At 46.0% G+C, this 22,045-nt stretch overlaps 1 protein-coding gene across 1 annotated transcript in view; it reads right to left on the bottom strand.

The window, feature by feature from the left end:
• The window catches only part of LOC131421296 (complex I assembly factor ACAD9, mitochondrial-like), a 29,620-nt gene extending 10,307 nt beyond the window's left edge, over nucleotides 1–19,313 (bottom strand). Inside the window, exons 1-6 of the mRNA XM_058567968.1 lie at nucleotides 19,277–19,313; nucleotides 15,729–15,835; nucleotides 14,566–14,666; nucleotides 13,597–13,674; nucleotides 12,036–12,211; nucleotides 9,693–9,766 (exon numbers count right to left, since the gene is read on the bottom strand). Of these exons, the coding sequence (XP_058423951.1) occupies nucleotides 9,693–9,766; nucleotides 12,036–12,211; nucleotides 13,597–13,674; nucleotides 14,566–14,666; nucleotides 15,729–15,835; nucleotides 19,277–19,298 (558 nt within the window). The 5' untranslated portion in view covers nucleotides 19,299–19,313. The remainder of the gene's footprint in view (nucleotides 1–9,692; nucleotides 9,767–12,035; nucleotides 12,212–13,596; nucleotides 13,675–14,565; nucleotides 14,667–15,728; nucleotides 15,836–19,276) is intronic.
• Nucleotides 19,314–22,045: the final 2,732 nt, after the last annotated feature.

Genomic DNA, 22,045 nt, shown 5'->3' with positions numbered 1-22,045 from the left:
GAGAGGGGGCCTGGCTAAGTCACACCACAGAGTGACATTCAGACCCTGCCCTGCCTCCTCCCAGGGCCTCTGACCTCTAGCTTCATATTTCCTATGTCTCAGGACATGGCAGGACACTGGCCTCTCGACCTGCCAGGCTATGAAGAGGAACTGCGTCCTCCCACCTTTACTCCCTCTTCCCAAACGAGCTTTCAAACGCCAGCTCACAGTTCTGTGAACAAAATCCCCTTCACAGCCCCTTCATAGTTTATTCTTAACTCTATTAAAAAAGATAGAAAAAAGGATTTGACACTAAGTCTCATTCCCCAGAGGATCAAAGATCTACTAGGTTTAGCCCGGTCTGAAGAGGGGCTCGTGAGCTCAAATATTCATCTTCCTGCTTAACTCAGAATCCTCTCCTCCTGTCTCCTCAGCTCCAAGCTTTATCACTGCCTCTACCGCAGAATAGTTTCCTTCTGTAATTTCCACAACTACACTCCAGATCGCAGTTTTCCCAGATCAAGATACAATCCATTCCTTCAACAGCCTGTCAGTGAACTGCCTCCCTGCCTTCAGAGATCTGACTGTTGATGAAACCTTCTGCCTCCCCAGGGGAAGACGCTCTTACTTTTGTCTTACATCAGCCACTCAATTTTCACCCAGCCTGGGACCACTCTACCGTCTCCAGAATCACTTGAGTGTATCACACTTCTTAGTATTTAGGGTAACTGGCAAGCAATCCCACTATTAACCAAAAAAAGGGCTTTAGAAATCAATTCTCTTTTGCACATTAAAAGTCATTTTGGGGGGCCGGTGGTGTAGCAGTTAAGTTTGCATGCTCCGCTTCAGCAGCCCAGGATTCGCTGGTTCACATCCTCGGCATGGACCTACGTAGCACTTATAGAGCCATGCCGTGGCGGCATCCCATATAAAGTAAAGGAAGACACAGTGACGTCAGCATCATGGTGGAGTGAGCTTCTCCCATTGAACTCTCCCCCTCTAAAACACAACAAAAAGGACATTCATATTCCAATAGAAGCTATTCACACAACACGGGGGACGTCTGAGGCACCCAGGCAGCCATACACTCAAGGACTGAGGTGCTGGAATCCCCAGGATGAGTGCAGGGAGGTGAGAGGAGCTCCTTTCCTTCCCCAGGACTGCAACCCAGAGACTGAGACTGCGCGGCTCCAGGGGCGGGGGGGAGGAGCGTCTTGCTGCGTGGGGACCAGCACTCTCCAGGACCCCTCACAGCCCATGGGGATCCCCCTACGGAGGGAGCAGAACTGTTGTGAGGGTACTTTCAACAGGCTGGCCCCTCAGGAGAGCAGAGAGCAACAGCGAAGCAAGAAACCTCTGAGATTGGGGAGGGGAAAGTGGGTGCCCCTCCCCCACCCGGCCCACCCGACTGGCACTTCAGCACAGCGGTGCTTCAGCTTGGCCCCATCCCCAGGAGCAGCGGCCCCCGGGCGGCTGGGCCCCACTAGCAGGGGCAGTGTGACCACGCCCCACCCCCACAGGCAGCGGCCCCTGGGTGCCCAGGCCGACCAGCAGTGGGGCGAGCCTGCACGCCAGCACTGGAGGCAGTGGCAGCTTGGGACCCATCGTGCTGCAGCCCCAGCCACTCTGGCTGGACGAGGTCATGGCCCCAGCTGCCCCCGTGGCCCTATCTCCTTTGTCTCGACTGTGCTCCAGCCCCAGCTCCTTAGGCTTGACCACACTCCCCCCACCCAGGCTCTAGCTGCTTCGGTTTGGCCTGTGCTCAGGCTCCAGCTGACTTGGCACTGGCAACTTCAGCCCACCACACTCCAATTCCAGCTTCTTCAGTCCAGCAGCACTCCAGCTCCTCCTTCTTCGGCCCAGCAGTGCTCCAGCTCCTGCTTCTTTGGCCCAGCAACACTTCGGCTGCATCTGCTTCACCCCATCTGCATCCGAGCCCCAGCTGCTTCAGCCTAGCTGTGCTCTAGTCCCAGCTGTTCCCACACTCCAGCTCCAGCTGTTCCCATGCTTCACCCCCAGCAGCCTCCACTCAGCCATGCCTCAGATCAGATGAGAGTGCCCGTGGATTGAGGCAGGCCAGAATACACAGCCCTTGACCCCCACCCACTGTCAGCAAGAGGAAGCTGTGACCATGTACTTTCACTGTGAGGAAAAGTAAGCCAACACCAACAGGCCCGATGCGAAAATACATTAAATCTCCAGACAAAAAGGAGAATGACAAGCACCCAGAAGTCAACCCGGAAAGCACAGAAATGTATAACCTCAATGACAGAGAATTCAAAATAGCCCCATCATAAAAAAGCTTAATGAAATACAAGAAAACACAGACAGACAATTCAATGAAATCAGGAGTTTCTTCACAAAAGAGATTGAAACTATTAAAAAAAATCAGAAATCTTAGAGATGAAAAACACAATAGAGGAGATAAAGACAAATCTGGAAGCCTTAAGCATCAGAGCTGACAATATGGAGGAAATAATTAGCAATATTGAGGACAGCAATGCAGAAATGCCCCAGATGGAGGAGGAAAGAGAACTAAGACTAAAAAGAAATGAAGAAACTCTCCAAGAAATATCCGACTCTATTAGGAAATCCAACGTAAGGATTATAGGTATTCCAGAGGGAGAAGAGAAGGAAAAAGGAGCAGAGAACTTGTTCAAAGAAATAATAGCTGAGAACTTCCCAAACCTGGGGAAGGAGCTGGAAATACCAGTGAATGAAATCAATAGATCTCCTAAATATATCAACACGAGAAGACCCTCTCCAAGGCATATAGTAGTAAAGCTGGCAAAAGTCAATGACAAAGAAAAAATATTAAGGGCAGCTAGGCCCTTAACATTAAAAATAACATATTATTAAATAACATGTTATTAAAAATAACATACAAAGGGTTTCCTATCAGGCTTTCAGCCAGTTTCTCAACAGAAACTTTACAGGCTAGGAGAGAGTGGAACGATATATTCAAAATTCTGAAGGACAAAAACTTTCAGCCAAGAATACTCTATCCAGTGAAAATATCCTTCAGATGTGATGGAGAAATAATAACTATGCCAGATAAACAAAAGCTAAGGGAGTCATTGCCACAAGACCCCCACTACAAGAAGTGCTCAAGAAGGCCCTCATCCCTGAGGAAAAAAAGAGAAAAGAGATTCAAAGTTTTGAACAAGGAGGAAAATAGGTCAACAAAACCAGAAAAATTGCAGTCCTCTATCAAAATAGATTAGAAAACACTTAATTACAAAGCCAAAGATCAAGAGAAGGTAAGCACCAAGCATCATGTTAAATACGAACTCACAACACAAGAAGGAATAAGATGTGACAACAACAACTTAGAAGGGGAAGAGGAAAGGGATTGAATCAACTTAGTCCAAGGGAATAAGAGGCCATCAAAAAATGGACTATCACATCCACGAGATTTTTTATTCAAACCTCATGGTAACCACTAACCAAACAATCAGAACAGAATCACAAAGGATAAAGAAAGAGAAAACTAAGAGAACCGACATACAGCACTACCAAACTGAATTGGTAGTCCAAAACACACGGGACGAGAAACAAAAGAAATGCAAAAGAACCGGAGAAAGAGCAATAAAATAACAACAACAAGCCTCCATATATCAATAATTACCCTAAATGTAAATGGACTGAACTCTCCAATCAAAAGACACAGAGTGGTGGGATGGATCAAAAAACAAGACCCAACAATATGCTGCCTCCAGGAAACACATCTCAGCTCTAAAGACAAACACAGGCTCAGAGTGAAAGGATGGAAGACAATACTCCAAGCTAATGGCAAACAAAAGAAAGCAGGTGTTGCCATACTTAGACAAAGTTGACTTCAAGGTAAAACAGGTAATGAGAGACAAAGAGGGGCAATATATAATGATAAAAGGGACACTCCACCAAGAAGACATATCACTTTTAAATATATATGCACCCAATACAGGAGCACCAAAGTACATAAAGCAACTATTAACAAACCCAAAAGGGGATATTAACAACAACACAATAGTAGTAGGGGATCTTAACACCCCACTCTCATCAATGGACAGATCATCCAGACAAAAAATAAATAAGGAAATAATGGACTTAAACGAAAAACTTGATGAGATGGACTTAACAGATATATATAGAGAGCACTCCATCCAAACACAGCAGATTACACATTCTTCTCAAGTGCACATGGAACATTCTCAAGAATAGACCATATGTTGGGACGAAGGCATGTCTATATAAATTTAAGAAGATTGAAATCATAACAAGCATCTTTTCTGACCATAATGCCATGAAGCTAGAAATCAACTACAAGAAAAGAACCAGGAAAGTGAGAAAGCTATGGAGACTCAACAACATGCTACTAAAGAACCGATGGATCATTGATGAAATTAAAGGAGAAATGAAATCATTTCTGGAGACAAAGGAAAATGAAAATACACTGTACCAACTCATATGGGATGCAGCAAAAGCAACCCTGTGAGGGAAACTCATAGCAATACAGGTCCACTTTAACAAACAAGCAAAAGCCCAAATAAGCAATCTCAAACTATGCCTTACAGAATTAGAAAAAGAAGAACAAACAAAACCTAAAGTTAGCAGAAGGAGGGAAATAATAAAAATCAGAGCAGAAATAAATGAAATTGAAACTTAAAAAACAGTAGAAAGGATCAATGAAACAAAGAGCTAGTTCTTTGAGAAGATAAACAAAATTGACAAACCCTTAGCCAGACTCACCAAGAAAAAAAGAGAGAAGGCTCAAATAAATAAAATTAGAATTGAAAAAGGAGAAATTACAACAGACACCACAGAAATACAAAAGATTATACAAGAATACTATGAAAAACTATATGCCAACAAATTGGACAATCTAGAAGAAATGGATAAATTCCTAGACTCATACAACCTCCCAAAACTGAATCAAGAAAAAAGAGAGAGCCTGAATAGACCAATCACAAGTAAAGAGATTGAAACAGTAATCAAAAACCTTCCAAAAAATAAAAGTCCAGGACCAGATGGCTTACCTGGAGAATTTTACCAAACATTCAAAGAAGACTTAATACCTGCCCTTCTCAAACTATTCCAAAAAATAGAGGAGGATGGAACACTTCGCAACACATTCTATGAGGCCAACATCACCCTGATACCAAAGCCAGACAAAGACAATACTAAGAAGGAAGACTACAGACCAATATCCCTGATGAAAATAGATGCGAAAATCCTCAACAAAATATTGGCAAACCAAATACAGCAATATATTAAAAAGATCATACACCATGATCAAGTGGGATTTATACCAGGGACACAGGGATGGTTCAACATCTGCAAATCAATCAATGTGATACACCACATTAACAAAATGAGGAATAAAAACCATATGATCATCTCAATAGATGCAGAGAAGGCTTTTGACGAGATCCAACATCGATTTATGATAAAAACTCTCAACAAAATGGGTATAGAAGGAAAGTACCTTAACATAATAAAGGCCATATATGACAAACCCACAGCCAACATCATACTCAATGGGGAAAAACTGAAAGCCATCCCTCTGAAAACAGGGACAAGACAAGGGTGCACACACTCGCCACTCTTATTCAACACAGTACTGGAGGTTCTGGCCAGAGCAATTAGGCAAGAAAAAGGAACAAAAAGAATCCAAATAGGCAACAAAGAAGTGAAACTCACGCTGTTTGCAGATGACATGATCTTATACATAGAAAACCCTAAAGAATCCATTGGAAAATTATTAGAAATAATCAACAACTACAACCAAGTTGCAGGGTACAAAATCAACTTATAGAAATCAGTTGCATTTCTATATACCAACAACAAACTAACAGAAAGAGAACTCAAGAAGGCAATCCCATTTACAATTGCAACAAAAAGAATAAAATATCTAGGAATAAATTTAACCAAGGAAGTGGAAGTCCTATACAATGAAAACTAAAAGACATTATTGAGTGAAATCAATGAGGACATAAAGAAACGGAAAAATATTCCATGCACTTGGATTGGAAGAATAAACATAGTTAAAATGTCCATACTACCTAAAGCAATCTACAGATTCAACGCAATCCCAATCAGAATCCCAAGGACATTCTTCAGAGAAATAGAACAAAGAATGCTAGCATTCATATGGGGCAACAAAAGACTCTGTATAGCTAAAGCGATCCTGAAAAAGAAGAACAAGGCTGGAGGCATCACAATCCCTGACTTCAAAACATACTACAAAGTGATAGTAATTAAAACAGCATGGTACTGGTACAAAAACAGACACACAGATCAATGGAACAGAATTGAAATTCCAGAAATAAAACCTCATATCTATGGGCAGCTAATCTTTGACAAAGGAGCTAAGGACGTACAGTGGAGAAAGGAAAGTCTCTTCAATAAATGGTGCTGGGAAAACTGGACAGCCACTTGCAAAAGAATGAAAGTAGACCGCCTTCTTTCGCCATACACAAAAATTAACTCAAAATGTATCAAAGACCTGAAGGTGAGACCTGAAACTATAAAACTCCTGGAGGAAAATATAGGTAGTACACTACTCGCCATCAGCCATAAAGGGATCTTCTTGAATTCCATGTCTACTCAGACAAGGGAAACAAAAGAAAAAATAAACAAGTGGGACTTCATCAGATTAAAGAGCTTCTACAAGGCAAATGAAACCAGGATCAAAATGAATAGGGAACCCACCAGCTGGGAAAAAATATTTGCAAACCATATATCTGACAAGGGATTAATCTCCATAATATATAAAGAACTCACACAACTGAACAACAAAACAACAAACAACCCAATCAAAAAATGGGCAGAGGAAATGAACAGACACTTCTCCAAAGAAGACATACACATGGCCAATAGGCACATGAAAAGATGCTCAACATCACTAATTATCAGGGAAATGCAAATCAAAACCACAGTAAGATATCATCTTACACCATTAGAATAGCTATAATCACCAAGACGAAAAACAACAAATGCTGGAGAGGCTGTGGAGAAATGGGAACCCTAATCCACAGCTGGTGGGAACGCAAACTGGTGCAGCCTCTATAGAAAACAGTATGGAGATTCCTCAAAAAATTAAAAATAGAAATACCTTATGATCCAGCTACCCCACTACTGGGTATCTACCCAACGAACCTGACATCAACAATCCAAAGAGGTTTATACACCCCTATGTTCATCGCAGCATTATTCACTATAGCCAAGACATGGAAGCAACCCAAGTGTCCCTCAACTGATGAATGGATAAAGAAGATGTGGTATATATACCATGGAATACTACTCAGCCATAAAGAAAGACAAAATCGTCCCATTTGCAACAACATGGATGGACCTGGAGGGTATTATGTTAAGTGAAATAAGTTAGAAAGAGAAAGACAAACAGTGCATGATTTCACTCATGTGGAAGATAAACCAACACATGGACAGATAGAACTGTTTCGTGGTTACCAGGGGCTGGGGGAGTGGGGGGTGGGCACAAGGGGTGGAGGGATGCACTTATATGGTGACTGATAAACAATAATGTACAACAAAAATTTCACAATAAAAAAAAAAGAGGAAGATGGGCACAGATGTTAGCCCAGGGCCAATCTTCCTCAGCAAAAAGAGGAGAATTGGCAACAGATGTTAGCTCAGGGCTAATCTTCCTCACAAAAACAAAAGTCATTTTTCACCTAACACAATGGAAAAAAAAATGTTTTTAACGCAGTATTGGGATGGACTGGGAGAGGGGCATTCTCACACACTGCTGGAGGAGAAGACACTGGTCCGACACCCCAGCAGGCACCTTGGCAACATGGATCAAGAATCCTCTGCCTCGGTAATTTTATTGGTGGTGTTGAAACTCAGGAAACAATTAGACAAGTGTGCAAAGATATGTACAAGGATATATGCCACACAATGTGGTTCTGAGCAGGGAAGAAGTGAGAACAGTGTTAAGTGCACGATCCTGGGAACCTGGTAACATTCATTGTGGCATCACCACACAAAGAAATATGATGCAATATTAAACATTAGTAATATACACTCACTAGCATGACGAGATTGTTAGGATTTATTGATAAGTGAAGACATGCAGGCTATATTACACGTACACACCAAACATTTAAGCGATGTATACTCTTTAAGAAGATCTAAAAAGATAAGCACCCAAAATGTGAACATGAATGGCTACTCTCTTGGGAACAGGCTTCAGGTGTTTTCATTTTTCTCTCTGTCCATCTGTATTCTCTAATTTGTATGTAACATGTGGGTTACACGAATCATAAACCAGCCTGTCACCACACAGACTGTTCCCTTGTTTGTACTTCCACCTCGACAAGCCTTTGTTCCACAGTCACTGAGCAGCCTCGTGACAGGAGCTCTGGCTGATGGTGTTTATCTGAATCTCACGACACCCAGGAGGAGGGAGGCGTTGCTTTGATCCCTGCTTCACAGCAAGGGAGGGGGCTCCCCAGGGTGAAGATACTTACCCAGGTCACCCAATAAATTAGGGCAGGCCGACAATAAAAAGACAAATAGCCTAGTTTAAAAATGGGCACAGGATTTAAAAAGACATTTCTCCAAAGAAGATATACCAATGGCCAACAAGCACATGAAAAGATGCTCAACATGTTAGTCATTAGGGAAATGCAAGTATGGGAAACCACAATGAGATACTACTTCACACCCACTAGGATGCCTATAATTTTAAAAATGGACAATAACGAGTGTTGGTGAGGATGGGGAGAAATTGGAACCCTCATATATTGCTGGTGGGAATGTAAAGTGGTACAGCCGCTGTGGAAAACAGTCTGGCAGTTCTTCATAAAATTAAACATATGGTCACCATATGACCCAGCAATTCCACTTCTAGGTCTATACCCAAAGAACTGAAAACATATTTTTGACACAAAAACTTGTATGAATGTTCATAGCAGCATTACTGATAATGGCCAAAAAGTGGAAACAACCCAAATATCCATCAGCTGATGAACAGATAAACAAAATGCAGTCGACCCAGACAATGGACTATTACTCAGCCACAAAAAGGAGTGACACCTGCTACAACCTGGATGAACCTTAAAAACATTATGCTATGTGAAAGAAGCCAAGCACAAAAGACCACACGTGGATTCTATTGATGGGAAATGTTCAAAATAGGCAAATCCATAGAAACAGAAAGTAAAATAGCGACTGCCAAGGGATGAGGGGAAGAGGAAATGAGAAGGTACTGGGGTGATGGAAATGTTCTGGAATTAGACCATGATGATAGTTGCAAAACATAGTGAATATACTAAAAACCACTGAAATGTACATTTGGAAGTGGTGAATTTTATGTTATGTGAATTATCCGTCAACAAGAAAAATAATATTAAATCTCACTCCAAGAAAAAAAAATTAGGGCAGGGACTCAGGACCCAGGGCTGTGCATTCAGAGGACCCGAGCTTCTCCCGTGCCCGCTAGCCTGCTGGCCTGCACTCGCTGAAGAGAGGAATCCTAGCGCTACTCAAGGCAGATGAAGGAAGAGACCTAGTTCTAACGCACACCCCTCCTCGGGGAGCCAGCATTGCCACTCTCCACCGTGCTGATCTCCCAGTGGAGAACCACGCACGGTCACCTGCGAGCAGAGCCAGGTCTGCTGCAAGCAGGGATGGGACAGAAAGCTGGGGGCCAGCAAACTGCACGGCGAAACTGCACGGCACTCACAGGGCTGCTGCTGCCGACTCACCTTAAACCCGCCTCCTGCTTCTCCGAGGATGTTTCCCACAGGCACCCTGGTGTTGTCAAAACGGACTTCATAAGCTGAAACACCCAAGTGAAGGCATCACCTGACAAATGCAAAGCACTCTGCGCTTGACCAGCAGGCACGAGATGCAATCCACTCATTCACTCCTCCATCCTACATCTGCTGACAGGACAGCGTGGAAAGACAGGTTCCGTCCACGTGGAGCCCGTGCTCGGGTCAGGGAGATAAACTATAAACAAGATGACAGGAGATTGTGGTGAGTGCTACGGAAAAAATGAATATGGCCTGGTGACAGAAATGGAGGTTAGAGGGGCAGATAACAATATTTTTACTGAGGGCTTACATCAGATTTCTCTAAGGTGAAGTCTGAAGGATGAGAAGGAGCCAGGGACAGAACAACAAAGCCCGATGGCACGGCATTTTCTAAGGCCCCTGTGCCAGATGGAAATGTCGGTCCCACTGAACTCGACCTTAATGCAGCCACAACGCTGCCCTGGCTCTGCGGGAGAAGCAGACTGCCTCTCCCTGCCCACTGGGTTTGACCATGGGACTCGCTGTGGCCAGGGCCGCGTAGCCAGCCCAACATGAGCCGAGAGGCCTCGCCTGTGCTGATACGGTCTGGCCCGGCCCTTCAGGCTCTCGCCATCTGCTGTGAGGAGAACATGGCCCAGCACAGTAACAAGCACACCCGGGCAGACCTGAACCCAAGCCCCAGCCTGAAGCAGACTGCCCCAGCACCCGTGGCCTGTGAGAGAATGAATGCCGAGTCCTGGGGAGGTTTCTCAGACAGGGTCATGGCAGGGAGGGGTGACAAGCAGACCTGAAAGTGAGGAAGCGCTCGGCGTGCTAGAGGAAGCCGAGGTCAGCGTGAAGGAGCAGCAGTCAGAATAAGCGTGGCAGAGGTGAGAGCAGAGGCGGAGAGGAACAGGGGCTTCTGCAGCGTGTTTTCTGTAACAGTGAGTTTTTGCATGTTATGTTCTATAAACGTGGCGGCTCCCAGCAACGTACACTGGAGCAAAGGGAGGCCCGGGACAGAGAGGTCACGGCTCGAGCAGCCAAGCAGTAGCCAAGCCCAGTGTGGGCACCCAGGGTCTGCTGACCTTTCACTCGGCGAGCACCACCACGTTCAAATGGCCTGCTTGTGACACGCAGTGAACTCTCTGGGTCCTATGTATGGCTGTGAGACCAGGCCCTTTTGCTAACAGCTCTTGTTTCTTCACAGGCTGCTGGTATGGGCAGGATCCCACCTCCCTCTCTGACCTCATCTTGTGCTACTCGACCCCCTCTCACAGGGCCATTGCACAGTCCCAGTGGGCACCACAGCCCAGACCTCAGTGTGGACAGTGCCCCCGCAACGGTGCATGGTGACAGCCCTGCTCCCTCCCCCCACCTCCGTCACCCTGGCCACCTTTTCTCCACCAGCACGCCAAGCTCTTTATCATCTCAGGGCCTTAGAGCACACTCCTTCCTATGCTGGAACATTCTGAGTAGGTGCTCAATAGGCAGCACTAGTTGTGATGTAAACAGCACTAACAGCAGCAGCAAGCATTGCTGTGCCTTCACGTTCACTACATGTCGTAACACTCCCTTCTCGTGTCACCTGCGCAGGTGTGTTCTGTTATCACCCCTTCCCTGCAGGTGAGGGAACTGAAGCACAGAGAGTAAACCTGCTTGTTCAAGGTGACACAGCTTCTAAGTGGCAGAGCCAGGTTAGAGCTCGGGACCCTCTGACCCCCGAGGCCGAGCAGATGTCGAGCAGATGAACACAGGGTCCCCGACGCCGAGGTGGTAAACAGAAGTGGGTCCCCGGGTGCCAAGGGCGGCAGGCAGTCCCCTGCAGCACGGACACTCTATGATCTGAACTAGGAGACCCGAGGGGGAGAGTCTGGTGAGGACTCCATGGCAGCACTGGGTGTGGGGGGGTGGAGAGCCACTGACAGGACGCCAGCCTCAGTGAACCAAGGGCTGACCTGGGGGCCAGAGGCTGGCGGGGCGGGTAGGGGGAGAGCGAGGGAGGGAGGAGGCTCTAGGCAGGAAAGACGGGCTTTCCTGTAATGGAGTGTTCACCTAGGACGGCCCATCGTCCTTCCTGCTGCCCACTACTGCCTTCCTCACAAGGCCGAGAGCTCCGTGACGCTCCAAGTATTTTACCTTGAATCACCAAAGCCCGATAGGTCATTGTGGCATTCTTAATCTGATTTTGCTAAAACGCTTCAGTGGAACCAAAACTATTTAAATCTCATTTGATCTTGATATTTGTATGGGGCTGAAGGGTCTCTCTCCCTCCCTCCCTCCTTCCCTCTTACACACACGTGTGCTAATTACTGTTGGAGCCACGGATGCCTAACTTGTCTTCAGATTTCCCATTAGTGACTCCACCGAAGTCTCTCTCTACTATGAATGCTGTAATTTTGTCTTTTATTAAGTTGTCGGAATCAACAACGTTGGTCTTTGCAAACACAGTAAAAATACTGGCCAGCCCTCCATTGGTGATCCAGACCAGAGGAAAGGAAGCAAAGGGGCTTTGAAGAAAACCAGACTATCATGGGCCACCTCTCAGCAACATCTTTGCCACAAGACGCACCAGCTCCCTGTCAAACTTCGGGCCAGAATGTAAAGCCCTTGGCTGTGCGGAAGCCAAGCCTGTGTGAACAGAAGACAGGGGCTCAACCCAGTCTCCCCAGAGCAAGGATTGTCCAAGACACAGGTGCGTGTGTGTGTGTGTGTGTACACGTGTATAAGAGCAGCCAATGGAACTAAAACAGCTCAGGTCTACCACCAAACAACTGGGTTTCCTCAAGAAAGGGGGCCAAAAGGTAGGAAGGAAGCAGAAAGGAGCAAGAAGCGGGGAGAAAGAGGAGAGGGAGGGAGAGGGAGAAATAAAGAGACATCTCAACAAACTGCAATGTACAGAACTTTTTTGGATCTTGATTCATGGAAACTGAAAAATAAAAAGATATGAGACAATCGGAAATTCGAATGAGAACTAGATAGTAAGAAATTATTATCCGGGGGCCAGCCCCGTGGCTTAGTGGTTAAATGCACGCGCTCCACTACTAGCGGCCCGGGTTCGGATCCCGGGCATGCACCAACGCACCGCTTCTCCGGCCATGCTGAGGCCGTGTCCCACATACAGCAACTAGAAGGATGTGCAGCTATGACATACAACTATCTACTGGGGCTTTGGGGGGGGGGGAGGAGGATTGGCAATAGATGTTAGCTCAGAGCCGGTCTTCCTCAGCAAAAAAAAAAAGAGGAGGATTAGCATGGATGTTAGCTCGGGCCTGATCTTTCTCACAAAAAAAATAAAAAATAAAAAAATAAACAAAATAAAAAATAAAGAAATTATTATCCGTTGCTTAAATGTATGGATGGTATTGCGACCTTGTTTTCTAATAGTCCTATCCTGTAGAGACACATGCTGAGATCGTTAGGATGCAATCCAGCAGTGGTGATGCTGACGAAGGAACACGACTGGCTGTGAGCTAACACCTGCTGAAGCTGGGCGACAGGTACGTGGAAGCTCATTGCACTAAACTTTTGTATATGTTTCAAAACTTGCATAATAAAAAAATTTAAAAACAAATACACAGAGCAGCTCAGGAGGTAGCTGGTACTATGGAAGCATGTCGACTCTGGAGCCAGAAGGCCTGGGCTCCAATCCTGGCTCTGCCACTGAGAAGACACAGGACGTTGGCAAGTCACTTAACCTCTCGGAGCCAGTTTTTTTCCTCCAAAAAAGGAGAGTAGCATCCCCCCAACGGGTGGTCAGAGATGCCGTCCGTGTACACCTCTTAGGGTCCCTGGTGCGTGGACAGTGGTCAGTGCGTGACGGGCGGGTCATGACAGAGACCCGACGAGGCCCTGGAGGCTGTGGCGCTGTACCTTGCAGCCATTGAGCACGTAGTGCTTTTTATCTTCACTTAACGTGGCCCGGGTCCCGATAGAAGCAGCATCACTCCCACTGCGGGGACAGAAAGATGCGGTTGAGGAGAGGAATGCTGGGAATAAAGAAGAATGGTTTTGAGGGCCCCACAATGGAGGCTTGTGGTAATTTAATTGTCAGCAAATTTTAAAATAAAGGACCAGATGATAAATACATTCAGCTCTGAAGCCTTAGGATATCTGTCCCAGCTCCTCAACTCTGCTGCTATGGCAGGAAGGCGGCCACAGACGGTCTGTGAACAAACGGGCGTGCTCCAGAACAGCTTTATTTACAAAAACAGGTGGCGGGCTGCGTTCCACCGACACCTGCTTTATCACAGCAGGTAAAAAAGCGGTAGTGAAAACAACTTGGGCTTAGGTTTAAACATGGAAATGTGTGCTCAAAACAGGCCCATCTGAGCTCCTGTGAGGACGAGTTCAGGAGACCCCAGGTTCCCAAGTGTGGGGAAGCTGGATGGAGTTTGGTCCAAGTAACAGACTTGCTATCGGAAGTCCTGAGTCCTGCGCAAGCCTTGTTATGTCCCAGCTGTGTGACTTTGGGCTGATCACACAATGTCACTGAACCTCAGTTCCTAATCAGTAAAATGGGCACAATACCACCCATCCTACATACTCTGAAAGCTGCTTTGAAGCCTGAATGCATTATCATACGTAAGGTGTCCTGCAGACTATGAAAAAATCATTTAATGATGCTGTCAGGTGTATTATCTCATCTGTGAGCCTCACTGGGGCAGAGAAATAAAGTAAAGATAAGAGACCTGGCAAGAAAAGTTGCTGAGTTGACTCGGGAAGAGTCCAAGGAGGGAAGAAGTAAGTCACTACCTATTCAACAAAACCACAGCCCTTGTCCCAGTGCACCCTGGAAGGCCGCCCACTGCTGTTACGTGACACCTCTCGCTGAGGGGCAGACCTGGCTGGCTCCGTCAGGCAGAAGGCAGCGATGTGCTCCCCAGATGCCAGTTTGGGCGGGTATTTGGCCTTATGCTCCTCACTGCCGGCCAAGACGATGCCCTACACAAAACACACACAGGCTGATTTCAGCTGCGGGGAGAAGAGACTGTGTGAAATGTGCTGAACACGGCTCCTTCTGAGGAAATACCTACTTCATGCAAGAAGAAACACCGTGAGCTCAGAGTCGGCAGCCTCAGGTAACACATGGGGAGCTGCTGGGGAGAATGGGGAGCCAGGCTGCCGGGGAGCGACCTCAAGTGCACCCTCCAGGGCGGCCTGAGCCCAGAGGATGGGCAGAGCTTTGGGGTCAGACTCAGAAATTTTCATCATAGCTCCATTTCCCGGATGGGTGGCCAGGGGCGAGGGGCGTCCCTTCTCTGTGTCTCCATCTCGTCACCTCCACACGGGATAATCCTACCCACTGGAGGGGTGGTTTGGACGATAAAACGTGCAGATGCAGGAGTGCCGGAGCACATGTGACGTAGAGAAGGTGCTCAGTCAATGCCAGGCTGTCCCACCCTCCCCGTCAGTGCTGGTGGGGACGGCCCCTCTGCGCTCAATACCTGCCCTGAGCACGTGTGCGCCCAGGGCAGGGGGGCTGAGCACGCTGCCCAGTCAGCTCCTTGACTTCTACACTGAGTGAAAACAACCAAGTAACGGAACGGTCACCAAGAGCTGTGTGACCCTGCACCTGCCCCAAAGTGCTCTGGGCCCAGTGGGGTGAGGAAGGCATGGGCACAAACAGCAGGCAGGACACTCTCGGGCCCTGAGTGAGCAATGCAAGAGCTCAGGTGAAGGCAGGCTCCGTGGAGGCAGGGGCATCTGACCTGGTCTTGAAGGATGGGTCAAAGGTGACATGGAGAGGAGGAGGATGCACAGGGAAGCGACAGTGTGATCAAAGGGTGGTGTGTGGGGACAGCACGTATGCATGGCTGGAGAGAGGACGTGTGGCAGTGAGGCACTGCAGGGCAAGGCTGCGCGAGCAGACCGGGCCCCCCCAAGACCCTGGGACAGCAAGCCTGTTCACTTCTTGGTAAAAGTGAGCAAGCCTCCACCTCAATGCCACTGCATGACTCCAGAAGACCTTCAGACAGCATTACACAGAAACCCCAGACATTCGACCTTGAGGCCGATAGCCTGGTGTGCTGCCAGGGTCACAGCAATCGAGGTGTCCAGGCTGATGATTTCCCCTAGCTGCGCATACATGGTGTTGGAGAGGCCCAGGCCACCTAGAGAAGAAACAGACCAGCTTGACTTACCGTCCAGCCCCAGGATCCTCCCAAGAAAGGCAAGTGTCTTTACGGGTTTTTTCTGATTATAAAGTAACGCCACATCACCATTAAAAAAAAATCACAATACTGAAAGGCACAAAGAAAACAAAAACTACTCATAAACTGATCACTGAGAAAAAGCATCTTTGTGTACATCCTTTCAGAGTTTTTCTAGGCATATAAGCATATATAGATATACATTTCTGATATATAATCTTTCATAAAAAACATAAACCTATACATACATTGTCATTTAGTATGTTGTGAAGATGTCCTGACACAGATATAGATCTTTATAAACGTTAACAGCTGTCCTGTGTCCCGTTCCCAGGATCTAGTGGACTCTAGGACAGGCTTTCTCTGCCTTGGTGCTATTGACGTTTTGGGATGGATCATACTTTGTCATGGGGCACCATCCTGGGCACTGTAGGATGTTTAGCAGCATCCTTGGCCGCTACCCACTAAATGCCAGTAGTTCCCCCTCCCCCACAGTTTCGACAAGCAAAAATGTCTCTAGACATTGCCAAACATCCACTGGAGGGCAAAATCACTCTAGTTGGGAATCACTATTCTAGGAACAAAAAGACAAAAAGATTAGAAAAGCAAAAACTCCACTGAACTTGAGTATTTTACATTTCATCTTCAACTTCCAAAGGTGGTTGGGTGGCCTTATGTGCATCTTACAAATGACAAACTGAGGCCTAAGGGCATGCGGCCTACAAGTAGCAGAGCTGGGCCCTCAACTCAGGGGTCTGGGCGCTGGCCCTGGAGCCACCACACAGCCCACCTGCAGAGGGCGCCGTTCACACCAATGGAAGGGCGTCCCTGCAGGGGTGTGCAGTGGCCCTGCCTGGCCTGTATGGTGCCCTGCGCTCAGTGACGGTGCCAAGGGAAGGCCAGGGCTCTGCAGTCACCACCACCCGCCTCTGTTTCAATCAAAACACTTTTACTCTCACTCGTTTCATATACCCAGGGAGTCGGTAATATACCTCATATACCAGTTTTGTTTGTTAAAAAAAATTCTGATGCTCTCCCCCCAAGAAAATATCACTAAAGTCATGGCAGGACGGCAATCACATGGGGACAGGTGACAGGTGGCTGGAGACTGCTGCGGGGGTTGAGGGGCAGGCTGGGCTGCCCGCAGGGCGCTGGCGGGGGGAAACAGGCTCAGCTGGTGGAAAGGTCGCCGCTTTCCAGGATAGCAGTTTCCAGTCTGTAGACTGCTCCAGACTGGGAAAATTTCCCTGCAACTTTTTGGGCATGAACATAAGGCGGCTGTTGCCTTCATTTCTCAAGGAAGGATAAGAAGAAAAGAAAGAAAATGAAATGGGCCAAACCTTTATCGTCTGATTTTCATCCCAGAGAGCAGGACGTGAAACAGGAATAAGGGTGGAGAGCTGTGTAATGTCACAGCCCCCACACACACCCCATGCGTGCTGGCATAAAACACACGCAGATGCAAAAAGACATAGTCCAATTTTACACAGTAATTGTTTGGGGGGAAAATCAAGTACTTTTCATCAATCCAGAAGTAATTTCAAAATGATCCTGAAGGGGGAATATATATTACTACTAACCTGGCTATTCTGAGGCCCTTTCCTCTGCTATTTCTGTTTCCTCCAAGCACTTACGTTTCTCAGCTGACGACAGACGGATCACCACTCTCCGGCTCCAGCCCCACCTCCCTTCTACTCTTAATATTCGAGGTGGCCCTCACGTTGTGGCAGACGACTCTCCTGGCGCTTGCCAGTTACAACACCGACACATCTCGGGTGTGTGGGAGGAGCTCGGTCTCCCCTACCTCACTGGGAGGCTGCAGTCTGTTGTGAAGAAGAGCGCAGGAGGCGTAGCTCCCCTGTGGAGGTTTGTGCTGCCACTCTCCAGCACAAGGGGCGGCAGCACTGATTATTGCATGGATTCTGCAGAGAGAGGCTAATCCTTTTAAAAACTCGGAAATGTGGTGGGAGATATTTCATAGGATGACAAGTAAGATACATCCTTTAACAGCTTAAAACACTGCAATAAACATATACATAAACTAAGATTTAACCTGATTAAAATATGCCTCAGAATCAAGGAAATCAGGTGTCACACTAGTTTGTCCTAAATTTTCACATTTTGTCTCAGACTGGACCAGCTCCAGACTACATACCAGAGGGAACTTTTTCTACAGATATCGAGGGCCCCCCACCCTTGGCTGTGGGGATGTGGCCTAACTTTAGTCTCTGGAGATAAACTAGGCAGGGAGACAGAACATCAGGAAAAGCTCCTGGCTTCTGGGACTGTCTGTGTAAAACTTAACTCATGACCTGGCTGGGAAAATGCCCAAAATATTAAACCTCCAAATGACCAGCTCACAGCCACGAAATACACCCAGCCTTTAAATCACCATCTACAGCTCTCCCCTGAACCCCTGACTCTGAGCTGATCAAAGCTGGAAGTAGCCTCAGCAAAGGCTCAAGGAGAGGGCTCAGAGAGCGGTGGTGCAGGGCGAAGGCTGCAGAGCCTAGAGCCACACTTTTATGTCAAAAGGACCTGAAAGTAAAAATAAATGGTGTATGTGCACATGCACGCACGCACGCGACTAACTCCTGTCCTCATGAAACAGTTTCTGTTCCTCGCCCTCCCACATACTTCCAGCTTGTCCCCTTAATCCCACAGAATTGAGATGACCGCCTCTAGATTAGGCAAAAGAGAGACAAACTGCAGTGATCGGCTAAGTCTAATAAGGCAGAGTTACACTGGGATTCTGGGGAGAAAGGCAAGGTCTTTCACTTGGGGCTAAAAATATACTAACAACGCTCCAAGAATTATGCGGACAGTCAAAGGACAAAGGGCCTTGCTCCAAGGTTCCCATTGGTCGAGTCTCCTGTCTCGATGTGCTTCGTGCCCTAGAGCCACGTGCCTTATTCCTCTGCGCTGGTATGAGCAGCCAGGCCTGGTGGGCTCCACCGCCTGAGCTCTCCCCACACGGTTATCCCTCCAGCACAAAGCTCTTGGCTCTGGGGGAAATTTCTCTGCCAGAAAACCAAAGCGCGTCCCGGTGAAGATGACGCTGCAATCAGCCAATTCAGCTTTGAGGTTACACACTCCCTCCTCCACTGCCCACAGGGACCCAGAGAGCACAGCCGTCTCGCAGGGTCCTTATCCACTTCAGACAAAGAGCGCAGAACTCAATAGCTCTTTCTGCCTAAAAGCCCCTTAGCCAGTCCACACACACTCACCAGCCAGCCACGCCATCTTTAGCCCACAATGGGTGTTTTCATTAATTCCAGCAGTTTTACAGCTCGATCTTAAACACCTTCAAAGGCAACCTTTCCTGAATAGAACGCTTTTTTGGACAAACATAGAAGACTTTCTTAAGAGTCAACCAGTGGGGTGGTGATTTCCCTTACTTACCATGTTCTTCTGGGACTTGCATTCCAAAAAAGCCCCAGGATCTTCAACTTCTCTCAAGTTTCATGTGGAATTTTTCCCTCCTGGTCGATTTTTCGAGAGTCCACTGCCAAGAGGAAATATCTTGATTAAACAAAACATGTTACATTTATACAAATAAAAGTAAACAACAGTTGTATAGGATACAATTCCAGTGTCAGAAACCTCAAAACTGGAAATTGTCTAGTCACGGTCGTTCAGCATGTGCTCAGTTTTACCTAATTAGTCTGGCAAGAATTGTATTTTAAAAAATTACCATTATCAGGTGATGTTCTGTTTCTTGCTCTGGGTACTATTCACATGAGTATATTCATTGCCTAAAACTGCAGCAAATTATACATTTGTAAGATGTAAACTTTTCTGTAGGCATTTACTAAACTTGATTTTTTTCACTACCAGTACCCTCTAGAAAATTAGACAGTTAACTGTGCAACTCCCAGAACTGTCCTAAAAATGTTAGGCTAGCTAGCCAAACTCTAGGCAATATCCACGCCGAGACCAACCTAGTGTTCAGAAACCACAACCTTTCACCTTAGTCCACTATGGTGGTTCTGAAAACACTTTAGTCTGTTTCACACCAATACTCATATGCATTAGAGTAAAACTGAACAACCACTAGCATTAGGTCTTTAATTGCACACTTTTGCATGAATCAAGTTAGAGTGTTTTTTAAAATTCTAACAAATCAAACCTCATCACTATTACAAATTTTAAAAATCACCATAACCTAAACTTATACATTTTTGTACACACGAGTCACTAATGAGAAATATGAATTCCTTAAATGGAGTCCAAACCCTTCATTTTTTACTTACTTTTACAACTTTACTGACATATATAATTAACATACAATAAACTGCACATATTTAAAGTATATAATTTGTTGCATTCTGATATCTATTTGCCCATGAAACCATCACCACAATCAACCAAAAACACTTCCCTTTCCACCAAAAGTTTCCCTGTATTCCTTTGTGATCAGTCCTCCCCTCCATCTCCATCCCTAGGCAACTACCAATTTCCCTTTTATCTACAGGTTAGTTTCCATTCTTGTATTTTATATAAATGGAATCACACAGTACGTATTGTTTTGGTCTGGCTTCTTTGACTCAGCATAATGATTCTGAGATTCATCCGTGTTGCTGCATGTATAAATACTTCATTACTTTTTTCCTGTGTGTGTGAGAGGAAGCTCAGCCCTGAGCTAACATCCATGCCAATCCTCCTCTTTTTTGCTGAGGAAGATTGGCCTTGGGCTAACATCTGTGCCCATCTTCCTCCACTTTATATGGGACACCACCACAGCATGGCCTGACAAGCGGTGCATCGGTGCGCGCCCGGGGTCCAAACCCAGGCCACCAGCAGTGGAGTGTGCACACTTAACTGCTACACCATGGGGCCGGCCCCTTCATTACTTTTTATTGTTCAATATTCTACTGTACGGGTGTAAAATCGTTTATCCATTCACCTCTCAATGGATAACTGGGTGGTTCCTAGTTGTAGACTCTTAGAAATAAAGCTTCTAGAAACATTCATATTCAAGTTTTTGTGTAGCTATGTTTTCATTTCTCTTGGGTCAATGCTTTGGAATGTAATGATTGGGTTACATGGTAGGGTATACTTAACTTTTAAGAAACTGTAAGGATCTGGGGAGACTTCTGCTTCCAGCCAAGATGGAGCAATCCAGCAAGATGGATTTATCTCCCTGCCTTAAAATATTAAAAATACAGGGCACTGGATACAGTAGTCAGAAGAATAACATGTCACTAGTAGAAAAGAAATAGCCCTAGGCCATGCATTCTCAATAGAGGCAATACCACCCCGAGGGGGTAAAAACTGGTTCTGGGAGTGGGGGGCAAAAATTATTCTTTATACATAAAGCACAGAAACACATACAATACATAAACAGATACATAGTATAAGTGTGGCATTAAAATTTCATAGGGGGTGGGGAATAGGTAAAAAAGACGTCTAAAAAGGGTTTGAAGGTGTGAGAGGGCAAAAATGAAAAAAAGATTGAGAAACACCGCCCTATAGGCTGCTCTGCTCCTGCCTGACAAAACTTAAAAGCAAGCCTTGAAAGGATCAAACTGTTCCCAAGTAACTTAACTGCTCTAGACCAAAGCTTAAGAACACGTTAAACACACACACACAAATATCCAGCACCGATAATGTAAAATCCACAATGTCTGGTATCCAGTAGAAAACTACCCGGCACGTGAAGAAGCAGGAAAATATGATCCATGATGAGAAGAAAATCAATCAACTGAACATGACCCAAAAATAATACAGATGATGGCAGACAGGGACGTTAAAAGAGTTATTATAACTATATTCCAAATGCTCAAGAAGGTAGGAGAAAATTTGAGCATGTTAAGGAGAGAAATGGAAGACACAGAGAGACATGAATCGAACTTCCAGACATGAGAGACAGAATGCCTGACGTGAAAAACACTAGGTGGGATTAACAGTAGACTGAATACTGTAGGAGGGAGGCTTCGTGAGCATAAAGACATAACAATAAAAACTACACACAATAAAAAAGAATAGACAAACGACAAAAAACAGAGCCTCAGGGAGCTGTGGGACAACTTCAAGCAGCCTAATATATATAATTGGAGTCCCCAGAGGAGGGTGGGGGAGGAGGGGGTGGGGAGTGCCGTATGGTTGGTGATAAAAAATAATTAAAGAAATAACGGCCAAAAATTTACACAGATCCAAGAAGCTCAAAGA

Source organism: Diceros bicornis, chromosome 2, assembly GCF_020826845.1.
Source record: "Diceros bicornis minor isolate mBicDic1 chromosome 2, mDicBic1.mat.cur, whole genome shotgun sequence".
Lineage (NCBI taxonomy): Eukaryota > Metazoa > Chordata > Mammalia > Perissodactyla > Rhinocerotidae > Diceros > Diceros bicornis.
The sequence above is the reverse complement of the archived record's forward strand: the minus strand, read 5'-3'. Positions and strand labels throughout refer to the sequence as shown.